The following is a 13,569-nucleotide window of genomic DNA, read 5'->3' as shown; positions in this document are numbered from 1 at the left end:
GCTTGCCATCCCCTTACATACTACATACCACTACAAGCCAGCCCAGCCATTGCCAACAAAGGATGTGTTGCTATAAAATACCTTGGTTAACAGGCACCTTAGTATAGACCTGCTTTGTCAGTAACATGCCCTGCAGTGCATAGGATGCTTGTCCTTGTTGCCTGTTGCCTGACTTGCTGAATGCTGCCATGCATATACAACTGCTTTTACTAAAAGGCAACAGAACATGACCTTGTCAAGAACATTGATGATAATAACTGCAGCTAAATACAAGAATGATTTGGAAGGTGTCGATTTGACTAGATATACATATAGAAAGGGAACAGCACTGACCTAAACCAGGAATTCTTTCATTCGTTTTTAGAAAGAGGCCAGATACCAAAATATATACCCCAAACTTCTGTGGTTAACAGATCTATACTACAGATTCTTCCAACAAAAGGAGAAGGTATAGGAGCTAATTAAACTTGCCCTACAAAAATGAAGTAATCTTTAGGAGAACTTTCCTCTACTATAATATGTTTCATGAGCTCCTTATAAAATTAGTAAGGTTAAAAACGTTTCATTTGACAAAAATAATATTCAGTTAAGTGTATTTTAATGAGAGGTCTTAACTCTCCAAAGGGTTATATGAACACTATTTAAATGAACTACAGATAGTTCCAAAATCTACCTTAAAATATTATGACTAGCTGGATCTTGCTGAATGGACTTTTTTAGAGACTGAACACCACATAAATACCGCTGCTGGGGAAGTTCAAAGGCAGCTGGGAACTGTGAGACTCATGCACCCCTAATTGCCACCAACCACAGCAACAAAACCATTTTGGTGCAACACTACAATTCCATTTCTGCTTTCACTACCAACAGTAGTTTACCCTTCATATCCTCAGCTGAGCACCTCCAAAATATGCAGTTTTGTCATCTCCTGCCAAAAGTGCCCATATCAGGAACTGGCTAAAATGGAAACACTGCTATTTTTCTCCTTAAAAGACTGTAACAAGGATTTGAGGCTACCTAATCCAGGCTGATTTTGGACAGAGCTTTCCCCAGCACTGTGCCCTGCAGTTGCTACGCTCACAGCTGGACATTGCACAGTCCAGGGATCAGAGGATCTATCTTTATTGCCCTCCTGTTTTAATGCCAGAAGTGAAACATTAGTACATTTATTGCATTCATTTGGCTCATCTTTACAGGGATTTTTTTCTCTTTTTTGGAAGATAAGCTTCTGCATGGAAAAAAACACGTGCCTTCATTTTTCCTGGATTAATTTGGACACACTTGTCCATCCATCCTGTCTCTCTCTCAGATATATGTACTAGTATTAGAACTGCATATAAAAATCTTTCCATTACATGAAATTAAAACAATGGTATGAAAGACATCTGAAACTTATAGTCTTCTGTGCAACACAAAGAAAAGCTGTATGCATTCAGTGTGCTAGAAGGTCAAGAGTTCCTTCATTCACGCACCAACGCTGTCAAGGCTTGGTTACTTGGAGCTTTTCTGAAGAGCTCACTCAGGTGGCATTGGACATATTTAAATATATTCGGCTTGATCTCGGAGCTTTTATAATAATTTACTGAAAAACGAAATAAAAATTGTAATTAGCAGACATAACATAGAAAAGTATCTCCAGAAACTTTAAGTTGTCCTGCAGCACAATTACAGCTAGCTGAAGAAAACCTGACAGCAAATGTTACACTGTTTTTAATAAACAGATTATCCAGCAGAAATCAGGCAAGTGCAAAGCACAAAATAAACCCTCTAACATCATTTGCAATTAAGAGCCTATTTTCTGTTTTCCTATCTGTCTTTCATTGTAATCAAAACAGGGAAAAAAAGCACACCCAAAAACCAGGAAAGACCGCTTTATTTTCTTTTTTTTTTCTTTTTACATCAGTTGCTTAAACAATCAAAATGAAAACAAGATAAACCTTGCAGAAAGAATGCTGCCTGACTATCCCAGTCATGAATAGGTTGGCAGCACTTGAGTACCTTGTCTTTTACTTGTAGGCTTATGCCTGTCATACTGAGATAATGCTTTAAGGCTACCCTTAAACACTTAGCAAAAAAAAAAAACAAACAAAAAACCAACCCAAAACCAAGACAAAACCATGAAACAAACTGTTCAGAAACAGAAAACTGGTGAGCAGAGGTGAAGAAACAAAGGCACCAAGAGCCTCACTTGTGAGCACAGCAGAGACTAGCCAGTGTCCAAGACTCAAGTCTTGGAAGCCTTGCAAGAAGTGACACTTGCGTGATCACAATTGCAAGAAATAATTAATCCTCTACATGGTTTCAGGGTCAGAGGCTGACCAGCCAGTGGAGGACTTGTCTACAGGCGCAGAGGAAGGGATTTCTCATGCTTGACAGCATCCAAAGCATGCAGGTATGTTGGCTGGTCAACAACCATGGCATCGCTACAGGAAGAAGCTGGTAATATGCTTGGGGAAAAAAAAATAAAAATCCCACCCACAACACAAAAATAGCACTGTTGCTACAGCCTGGTGTGGGTACCAAAATGAAACACTAAATTGAACCTGAAATTGTTAACTGAACAACAATTACGACAATCTAATAAATGAGTAAAGCTTCCATTCAGAAGCTGGTTTTTAAAGTAAGCGGTGAGTCAAGTTATTCCAAGGTCATTTCACAGAATATTTTAAAACACACTGGCAAATACATTTTTATATTAGGTGAATTATTAACCAACAACAAATTAAGACCTGGCTTTTAGAAGCCAGTACTGGGTAAACGAGCTCATACAGAACCAGCCATCAGAATCCAGATTTAAAAATCATTTATCTATTTATTTTTGAAGAGCTGAATCGTTTAACCCCATCATTTCTAATTTTGACAAGCAGAACGACTGTACAATAGTGCATGGCAGCTATAGATGAGCTCAAAATACAACACTGGACAACAAAGCAACAGTTCTGGGCTCCTGGGGTTTATTTTCTCCTGGCTCATCATGCAGTCTTCGAAGGCACCGCATTTTCCAGGGCTAGCATTCACAGCCACTTAACTAGTAAAGCCAAATACAGCTCCAAAGAGTGATAAACCGATTTTTTTCCAGTTTGACTGGTCACTTGCACATACCAGTCTACCACGGGTAGAAAATGCTTTTACATTTTTATTTACAACCTAAAAACTATAAGAACTGACCAACCAGCACCTCTTCAAAATATGGTATCAAGTAGCATCAACATGCAAGATAGATTCAAACACTTCACATAACTCAAATTAGAAAATGTACCTTTAGTGCTTCTGACAGCAGGCAATGTTAACAGCACTCACACAGAACCAACTAACCAGGCTGCTGGCAGTATATCACACAGAGAAAATCAAATTTCAGCACCTCTAGTTCTTATTTCCAAAACCTTTTTGGCTGAAAACAAAGAAGGAAGGGACAAAACAGCCTTATTACTGAAGGTAAGAGTCTTGGAAAATAGAAGTAAATATAAAAAAAGGGAAAAAAAAAAAAAAAAAGAGCATGCTTCAAAGAGAGGGGCAGAGAGTTGGAGGTAAAATCTGACAGCAAACTGCACTTCACAAGGTGTGATAGTCCCTTTTACACCATATTCCGATGCAATAAAAGGAAGATGAACATACATAGAAGATCAGTGTTTATTTACACACCTCCATATTAATGACTCTGTTTTCACATTCCAGACAGGGTGAAATTCAGATGGAGGCACTTGACTCAACAGCACTGGCTGTGCTTGTTCTGCCACTATCAAGGCTGTATCTGGGCTGCCAGGCAGTGAACTTCCTACCCCAGATGCCTACAGCCCATTAGAAGACAGAGTAAGCCACCCAAGCCCCAACAGCCTGGTGGCCAGGCAGGCAGGGAGCAGCCCCAGCAGCAGCTCCACCAGTCACAATAGTCCTCACCCATCAGGAAAGGCTTCCTACTGCATGCAACTGCTTCCTACCTTGCTAAAAAACAAACAAACAAGAGAAAAGATGGGGGGGGTGGAATTAGAGAGAAATGCCTTTGCCTTCCACTGAGCAGTTGCTGATCAGCATAACTTGTTATTAGTGATATGGGTGTGTAGTCCTTGGCAGGAAGCTCACTACCATCTCTTGCAATGTTTTCTACTCTGAGCTGCAAACTTCCCTGTGGCAGTTGTTTTATCTGAATTGTAAATCCAGCGAGGATGGCAGAGTGTGCAGGCAGGATGGGGAGGTGGACATCAGTCTCAGAGACGTGCATTTGCTGTTGCACAGGTCCTTTCAAAGCTGCTCTTGTAACTCATTCACAGGGGCAGTGGGAGTAAGCAACACAAGTCTAATTCAAATTGTGGCATAACCACGTGGTTCCTTCTAAGTTCATATCTTAGTCAAATGAACAAATCCAGAGTGATGCAAGACAAGCAAGAAAGTATCTTGTGGTTGGTTTCTTAAGCAGAAACAAGCATGGCCTTGGGAAACAGAAGCTGTTCTTCAGGGCTGAAACAGGAGCAGTGAATGTCCAGGGCAAAATGCAAACTCTGAAAAACTAATCAGAGTATGATCTAGCAGTGTCAGCCAGACTACTACAGAGTGAAGGTGAAAAGAATAACAGATCTGGTTGTGTTCAAGCTCCATAGAACAACTGTGTAGTGTTCCTTTTTGGGTCTTCTCTGCCACAGATTAGGTGAAGGTATTTAAGCCTCTCCTACAGGTTATGTTCTCTAAAATTCTGACCATGCTCTCTGGAACTCTGGGCTTGTTTGAGTCTAATCTTGCCTCTTGTCCTCTTTTATTAGAAGAGTCATAGTTTTCTGGTAGCTTCTGGAAATTTTATCCTCTTGATCTTGGACTACTCCTCTAGCTTTCAACATTTTTTAAAACTCTGAACCCTGTGTTTTAAAGCACTTGCAGGTCACTGCAGCTGGGTCACATCTGCCCTTCCTCAATCCAGCTCCCACACTTCTAATAAGCACAACACATACCAGTCTACAACAGGAATAACTGAAATCCCACTGAAGGCGTTTCACTAGTCTGGAGCAAACTTACTGGTACCACTGTAAGCATAGTTCTTCAGCTGCCTGCGTGATATAATTTAACCTAAACCACAGTCACAAGTTTTCTTGTTAAAGCAAGGGCTCTATGAGGATCAGGTCAGAACTGCAACTTTTACTTCCCTCAGACACACTGGGGCAACTTCTTTGTAAAGGAGAAGACACCTACACCTGGCTGTAGTAATCACAGCCAATGCAAAAAGTCACCATTACCCATCTCATCTCTCATCTCCCAGGTGGTCAGTACAACAGGCCCACAGCTCTTGTGCATTTTTAACTTAAAACTTCTCTAGACTTGAAGTACAGCTGGTCTGTTAGCTGAAATGACGTAACGCTTGTTCTTCTCTCTGCCTTCGCCCAGGACCCAGAATGGGACCAAGGCCCACTTGGGTACCTGTCAGACTTTCACGCTTCTGGAAGATACGAAGCACACTGAGACCAGCTGCCAGGACAATGACTCTCCTTGTGAAGGCTTTTTCACCACAGTAATAATTAGTTCTCTCCCCCCTGCCAGGTTCGTTTCAAAATACAGCTTAAACTCACGCAAACATTCCTGACCTGAGGAAAAGGTTAAGTGATTTAAGAATTAGAAAACTGTAATAATGTCAGATTATGGCATAAACTCAGATAATTTTTCAATTAGCACCTTTCATCAGATATACAGGTCAAGGTACAAAATCCTAGAGACCTGAAATGGCAAACAGGTGTCTAGGTTGCAGAAACACGGCTACCTGCAGGCAGAAACACGGCTACCCGCAGACAGAAACAGATTTTGTGCGCAAGTACAGACATACTAGGGAATGTGGGAATTTTGAGAACTGACTGACACAATATAATCCACCTTTAAACACTGCAGCAGAGAAAGTAAATTAACCCAATTTCAAGTGCATTAACAGGGAATTTCTACTTTGTCTTTACAACAGATCCTAGTTAAACTTTTTTTCACCACAAACTCCAACATTAAGGCTTTTCAGAGAGAAAAAGCAAATAGAAATTTTGTTTGCTTAAGAAAATTGGCTTCTATTAAGATATTTTGCATTTTCGCTTCTTACACAGAATCTCTTAGAACTGTGGGATTCTAAATTCTACCAAAGTGTCTGCACAGATGCCTGAAACAGAAAATACTGCACAACTAGATTTGTCAGCAGAAAGACGAAAGAGTGACCACATCCCCAAAACCCCAGTTCTCAGGACAGACATGGGAACCTCAGGAAGGACCTGAACTGAAGGAGACAGGAAATTGCCTTATTGTCTGAAACCTGGGTTTTAGCAGCCAAGTGTTTAATCACTTCTTGGTAGCAAAAGCTATGTATTTCCTCACTTATCAGTACACAAACATTACCAGAGTGAAGCTGGAAATGTTGCAAACAGCAAACCCCTAACAACCACATCTGGCACCGACAGGGTCTCTCTGAAGCCAGGAGAAGGGCCTGACCCGAGCAGACCATCAGCACAGGCTGTGCACTGCGGCCCACACAGGAGCATCCCTCACCCCATACACACCACTCTGGCTGGTGGAGGGACACCCAGCCCTGCTGCTTCATACAGCTAAACCCCAAAGCACTACAAAGCCAAAGTTAGAGAAACACGCCCTGTCGTAATTAAGTCTGAATGAAACAAAAGGTTAAGCCACTTGTGGTGACAATAGTCGTGTTTTATGTGAAAGTGACTGGGTGTCACTCCCCGTGGCAATCTGTAAAATATCTAGGAAATCAGGTCAGGGTGGAACAGTTCCCTTCTGTTGATTACTTGCAAAGCCATTAAGCAAAGCACAGAGAAACAGCACAGTGCTGTTAAAGCACAGATGTAAAGCTACTGTTATCTTGACAGCCAAAAAAAAATTCAAATTCCCAAATGCCTGAAGAATTCTTATTTAGGCTGTTTGATCACATTGCTTTGGCCTGGGTTCATTGCTTTTCATGACTGATAAAGCTGAAAAATTGTGTGTTTGTGGAAATGTCTGTAGGATAATAAAAATAAAGTGATTTCATTACCAAATCACATGCCAAACATTTGCTTTTGCTGACGTAATTTGGCCCAATCTGTTTAAAACACAGCTCAAAGAGTCAAACACTTTGTTTTGTTTTCAAAGAACCCTGTCTGCTCTGTGTCCTGTCATCACCCGAAATGCCCCCATCCCCTCTCAAAAAATCCTTAGAGAAATGAATGCACAGTGTTCTACAACTGTGGTTTCACTGCATGTTCATAGGTGATTTGCTGGTTCTCCCTGCATCTCAAGCAACTTTTCCTTACCTCTCATCCCATGTTTTCTACTACTTTGAAATAACTCTGTAAAAGTTACTTATTAAAATTCCTAAAAAATGAATTTACAATGAAAATGCAGTGCAAGACTTTAGGTGCTCTGTCCTAAAAGGCAAAAGCAAAGCAGCATAGATGCCAAAATAAAAACTGTCTTTCAAGTATACCAAACACACCTAGGTAACACTTAAAAAGTAAGTAGAGTACATGGCCTTTAATGTCTCCAACACCTCAATAGCTTCTGGATTCTGTTGTCCAAGCACACCGTGTTTGGATTTTAAAAGGAAACAAACAAAAGAGCAGCTGAATGCCTTTTTGTGAGAAGTCACAACCTTTCATTCACTAAACTTCCTATAAATATGGCATTCAGCATCTAGTTTCAAGTTTTATGACCTTCACAGGAACACATTTTTATTATAATAAGCAGGTTGGCAATGCTATCTAATAGATCTAAGATATGTTTGGCATTTCCATTATAAAGACCAATTATCAGGTTCGGAAATCTCCCCATTTCAATCTTTATTTTGTAGAAATCAGTAAATCCAGCAGAAGGGACATGCCATCTGGATATTCGCTCTTTATAGAATAAACAGGTTAAAGTTTTTGTTGTAAGAAGGATATTTTTGAGTTGGCCACAACTGGCATTCCCTTCTTTCATCTTACAATTCAATTACTTTCTTAAGAAAAGAACCAGTATTTGTTTCATGGGACACAATCAGTCGCAACACTTGAACACACAGACTCACTGTCTTCTGCACCAATATACACAGCAAAGGAGAAACCTGCCTGAAAATCCAAATTGACTCTGAAGGATCAACAAATGCCAGTGATTCAGGAGGAAATTTAGCCACAATACCAACAGGTTTATACATGCTGGATGATTTGCTTAATTAAGAGCCAAATATTTGTTTAGCACTACAGAGAGAGGTGGAGACAGGAGAGAGGAAGACATCCAGAGCCCAACCTGCCTTACTTACCATGAGGGCCAAGACTGCAGAATAGAATGTTTGTAAACAACCAAGGACTGGTAGGAAGCCAACTTCTACCTAATAACAAGGAGCATGACCTTGTATCCACTCCTCATCCTGCTGACTACCCTACAGCTATGTAACATGGCAGTACCCAGCATGGCCCAGGGGTACCTCTCCCTTACTCAAATCCATGGAAGGAGAGCACCAGGTAAAGTAAGCTTTATTAACTCCCAAAGGATTCAGAAGGGGTTTGACCGATAAAGACCATCCTGGTTTATCATTCATGGGTACACCACTGTGGCTAGTATCAGAGACAAGGCTCTGAGCCAACACTGAGTCAGGCGTAGAACCTCCAGCCTCCAGCACCATTCCTGATCCACGGCTGCTCCTCAGCTCACACCCTGGCCCCCAACTACCTGGCTCCCCTCAAGCCACATGCTCTCTGCTAAAGCAGCACCATGCCAGAGAAGTCTGCAAAGCCTTCCCTACAGCAGAGATGCACATGCCACTGAGTCCATGTAAGACTGGACAGCATAGGACACCACCAAACAGAGCCACTGTGGTTTTTTACATAAGCCATGGAAATAAGGTCATAAAGAATTTTAGAGACATTCTCTTGAAAAAAGTTCTGCAAGAAGAGGTTTTGGAAGGGAACCTGATCTGCTGAGAAACAAGCTTTGAAAGGCCAAATCCAGGAACAAGGAAAACTAGACAGGCCAACAAGAGACAGAGCTCGAGATCATTTAACTTGCTTTTCAGGAATGTATATGTTTCTACACATCTACTAATGAGGATGTATGTGTGTATTTACATACACAGCACTCAAAACTTCTTGGCTTGATTTTATTTACTTGCTTTATGCTAATTTTGTCCAGTTAGGCCTTGAAACCAGTCTACCATGGCAGCTGGTAACTACATAGTAGCACTTTAGAATTTCCTTCATGTAAGCATGTGTTTGAAAAAACAGCACACATGTTTGAAGGGGAAGAAAACACCACATTTGCTTTAGAGAATCAACACTTCTCTTCAGATTAAGTCTGGGATGTTTTCATGTGCAGTGGCCTCTCCTCTTCTCAAGAATGAGGAGAGTCAGAATTTCAGGTGGACAGCACAAGCCAGGTCCTCTGATACATATACATACACATCTCAAACATCAGCAGGAGCCTCATTTATACAAGCATGCATATATTTGTATAATTTGCACAGGTAAATGGCCAGTAAATCAAGTGCACGTAAAGAATCTACTCTATACACAGAGGTTCAAATAAATGTTTGAAGAATGCTCCCATGTCTTAAAAAGGCTATTGAATACACTGCAACTAGCTGGATGAATTCTTGTTCATCACTGTATTTTGTTTTGCATGTTCCAAACTTTAGACTAGAGACATTCAAACTGTTAGCGCAGTGAACAACATACGCTAAAACTTTAATCTTCTTCAGTTGTCTAGCTATGCTTCATTCCCTGAAGAAATAAATAATCATTACAGATTCTGAGCACATTACTCTGCACTGATTAGCAAAAGATGAAAATGAGAGAGAAGCTTTGCCAGGATAATAAATCTGTGCTCTTTTTCTAGACGCACTTGCAAAAATCACAGGTTTCTAGAGCTTTGCCTACTTAGGACAGACTTCCATTTCTCTCTAGTAGTAGTGAACAAATGCCAGCTCTCAGAAACAGCAATTCTGAACAGTATTCATTTTTATTTTACAAGTTGGTGACGGAAGGAAGTACCTGTTTCATATAGACTTAGCGTACATACAGGTGGACTCCTACAGCTTCAGAAAAAGTTTATTCCCACCCCAATTTTGTGCATGTCTTTCTATAGCACTTCAGTTTTATTTTGGGGTGTTTTTTTGTTTTCTTCTACAAAGAATAAAAGGGAAAATAATGTCCATAATAAGGCAACTCTGCAATAGCAGTGGGTTTGAACTTCTTGAAAATTGTTCAACTGGTTTTATTCATCCAGCTTAAAATCATGTAATTGTAGAAGCCTGGAAAGCTGTATTTGGCAATGTTCTTCAAGAGCAGTTAAAACACAAGATTATTGTTATTTAGTGGTAGTGGTACGTTCTGTGTGTATAAAACTTATGTATATTGTAATGAGTAACTTAAGTGTGGCTAAGGAGTTTATAAATGCAAAAATCAACAAGTACGACATTCGCCTCTTAAATAAGAGTGCAAAAAATATGAACAGTTTTGGGGTAAGGCAGTAGATTGTCAGTTTTTAAAAAACAACACACCAAAAAAAAAACCACCATGAGTAATTTAGATGCCAATTGTGTTTAATTTCCTTTATCTCCTCCAAAGACTGGAGAGACTGCAAGAAGCCAGATTGCAGAGCCATATCTGAGAACTGAAGCTGCAGACTCAGCTGCACAGCTCATGGCCACGAGCTCATATAAAGCCTTCAAGTCATTTTTTTTTTTAATGATGCCTACTAGCAACCTTGGCTCTGTTTACAGAACTGCAATTGCAAAAATCCACTTAGCTCATTTTGTGATCCTGCTTTAACAAGAAAGATTTTTTACTCTGGGATGATCTACTTCAACAAGCCCCCAGGCAGCTGCACAGAAGTGAGCTGTTGTCAGGATTTAGCCTGCTAACTCCTGTTTGCCTGCTTCACTACTAAAAATGGTAGCTGGCATAACATGCAAGACAGACGAACTTAAAATCACCAGTTGCACTCAAGGAAAATCATGGCACGCATACTGTAGCCTAATCTCTCTACACTGGTATTTTGGTTGGACTGCCAGCATTTCTGAGAATTCCTTATCTGTAAGTGGTTCTGTCAGAGCACACCACTGCAGTGATCAGAGAGTCCACAGCCTTCTCCCAGCATGTCTCCTCTCATTCATGTTGCATAGATAGGCTTTCACAGCAGGCTGTGTGTGATTCACGGGTGAGGAATGTTTGGTAGATATCCCCACAGAGACTGTGGTTATTGCTTTTTTGCAGCAGTCTGAAGATTCATGTTTCTCTCGTTAAATGCGTGATGACACAGTGAAGTACAGGTCTGGGCATGGTCCAGGCTCATAATGAACATCTACAAGTATTTCACAGATTATCTATACACACACTGTTCACATACAGACGTTCTAAACTCTACTGTAATTTGATCATATGTGCATCAGATACGTCTATTAATTTCTGCAAATACTTCCACCACGCCACTAAAAATAAACCTTTACTTGCAAAGAGCAGTAATACCATACTTCGAACACTGCGGAAGGTGTTGATTAGCCTCCAGCTTGGCAGCCTTGTAAAGCACTAAACAGGCTTTATTTTATGTACCAACTGATTGCCATGAGCCTTCTCCCATACATAAAAATCAATCATTTTGCTCAGGAACTTTGCAGAACCAGGCCGTGGCATTTTACTGTCACACTTGAGAGAGAACTTCATTTTTATATTTCACATGTGTCTTAAAACTGCTTTTTTTGTTGCAAATATTTCCTCAAATTAACTATGAAATGTGGGCCTGAGGCTGTATATGTAAGGCAAGGTGCATGTGGAATGTCTCCTATAATTTGTTAACCATCAGACCTTTTCTCATTCCTTCCCTTTCCTGTACGTTTTCATCATGAAGATGCTCAATGACATATGTTCAAGGCCTTTTCAAAAGAACAAAAGACAGGAAGGAAGCAAGAGTCAAAAAAAAGGAGATAAAAGGAAAAGATAAAAACAGAGACTGTCAGGAAAACAGTGCAAATAGCTGTAATGGCACGCTTCACTTACTAAATAAAACTGTAGTAAGGGCATCTGTTACCTTAGAAAATATTCATAATCACTTTATGGGACTTTATTCAAAATGAATAAATAAAACTGGAGACCTCTATATATATATACTGAAGGTAACATGGTGTCCTTCTCCCTGGTGCTCCTGAGAAGCCTCAATGCAATGATGCAAACAGGAAGAGACCGTCAACATTGCCTATCTACTGAGTCCAACATAACACTTCAGTGATAGTTTCAATTAAAAAGTCCTCTTCATTTTTGTGTCTAGTTACCCTCCCTCTCTGCTCAATACAGTCAAGTAGCTTTTTTAAACTTAACCTTCTTGGGGCAACTTTTAGCCATCACTTAGCAGTAAATTGCTCCAAGAGAAAGCTATCAAAAATATTCTGTGATAACTACATGAAACAAGTGGTATGAGCTAGAGTATGTTGTACAGCTCTGTCAACAAGATTTATACCAATGTTCAGTGGCTCTCTGTATCAAAATATGGTATTGCATGCCCTACTGAAGAGAAGATAATACCCTGCCCTTTTCACGACCAACCAAGCCAACCATTTCCTTCAGTAACTACCACTAGCAATTATCCACATTCTGCTTGCAAAAAAGCAGTTACAGGAAAGTATTTAGATCCATAAATAGTGCAGGATTTTCTTGTGCTGTTGTTTAGCAACTAGAATCAGTGCTAGGTGACAAAGACAGATCCCCAGACCTCCAAGCTGCACTTCCCAGAGAACAGTTTGAGAACTGCTGCTGAAAAGCATCAGGCCAGCCCTGATATTCTACAGTTTCCACAAAGCAGGAAACTGAGAAGCCTGCTGAATATGCTATGATTTGGACCTTTCAAAACACTGTTTAATAAAGCCAGTAGTTCTTGTGAGCCTGGAATGAATGAAATCTACTGCCTCATGAGTTTACATCTTATGCCTTATTGACACTGATGTCCAAAGAGGGTAGAAAAGCTTTTTGCGTGATTGAGGCAGATTGTAAAGCAGGGTGCTTTAAGGATCACTCCTACATACCGTGTGTTTTCATAAAACTTGCAGAACAAAAATACCTGAAAACTTGTCAAAATCAGTTGATATCACCCATAATTTCAAAAAGTATGTTCAAGGGAGAGTTACATGAATGGATGCATTGCATGTGATGACAGGAACCTTGCTTCTGCAGGAAAAAAGTGTGAAAGACTCTAAACTACAAAATCCCAAACCGAACTCTACTTACCTTAGTGTTCATACAAGATTTTCCACGTTTATATTCTTTGTGACTTGCTCTTTTATCAAGCTTGTTCCACAAAGCTTTGGCCTTCCACGTGGTCACTCTTGACTTCAGTTTGGTGTAAAAGTTTCTATTGTCCAAAGGATCTAATTCAAGTTGGCGAGTGAGAATATTAAAGGCCTGAATGGTACCTTTGCATGTTGATGCTTGTACAAAGTTTTCAAATATCTGGCCAGCTTGACTGTATTTTTCATCATCATTTTCCCCCATGTTCTGAGAGAAGTGTTTGAAAAGGATTGGGCTGGAGCTCTTGTGCTGGAGTACAGGTAATCAGCACTACCAAGTACTTTCAAGCATGTTATTCCTAGAAAAGAGAAAC

General features: G+C 40.2%; 1 protein-coding gene across 1 annotated transcript in view; it reads right to left on the bottom strand.

The window, feature by feature from the left end:
* The window catches only part of MICAL2 (microtubule associated monooxygenase, calponin and LIM domain containing 2), a 117,643-nt gene that overhangs the window by 100,498 nt on the left and 3,576 nt on the right, over positions 1 to 13,569 (bottom strand). Inside the window, exon 2 of the mRNA XM_057418220.1 lies at positions 13,197 to 13,554. Within this exon, the coding sequence (XP_057274203.1) occupies positions 13,197 to 13,460 (264 nt within the window). The 5' untranslated portion in view covers positions 13,461 to 13,554. The remainder of the gene's footprint in view (positions 1 to 13,196; positions 13,555 to 13,569) is intronic.

This window comes from Pezoporus wallicus, unplaced genomic scaffold, assembly GCF_028554395.1.
Source record: "Pezoporus wallicus isolate ANWC-B61680 ecotype Strahan unplaced genomic scaffold, APGP_CSIRO_Pwel_v1 contig_2025, whole genome shotgun sequence".
Lineage (NCBI taxonomy): Eukaryota > Metazoa > Chordata > Aves > Psittaciformes > Psittacidae > Pezoporus > Pezoporus wallicus.
This window is presented reverse-complemented; position numbering and strand designations above follow the sequence as displayed.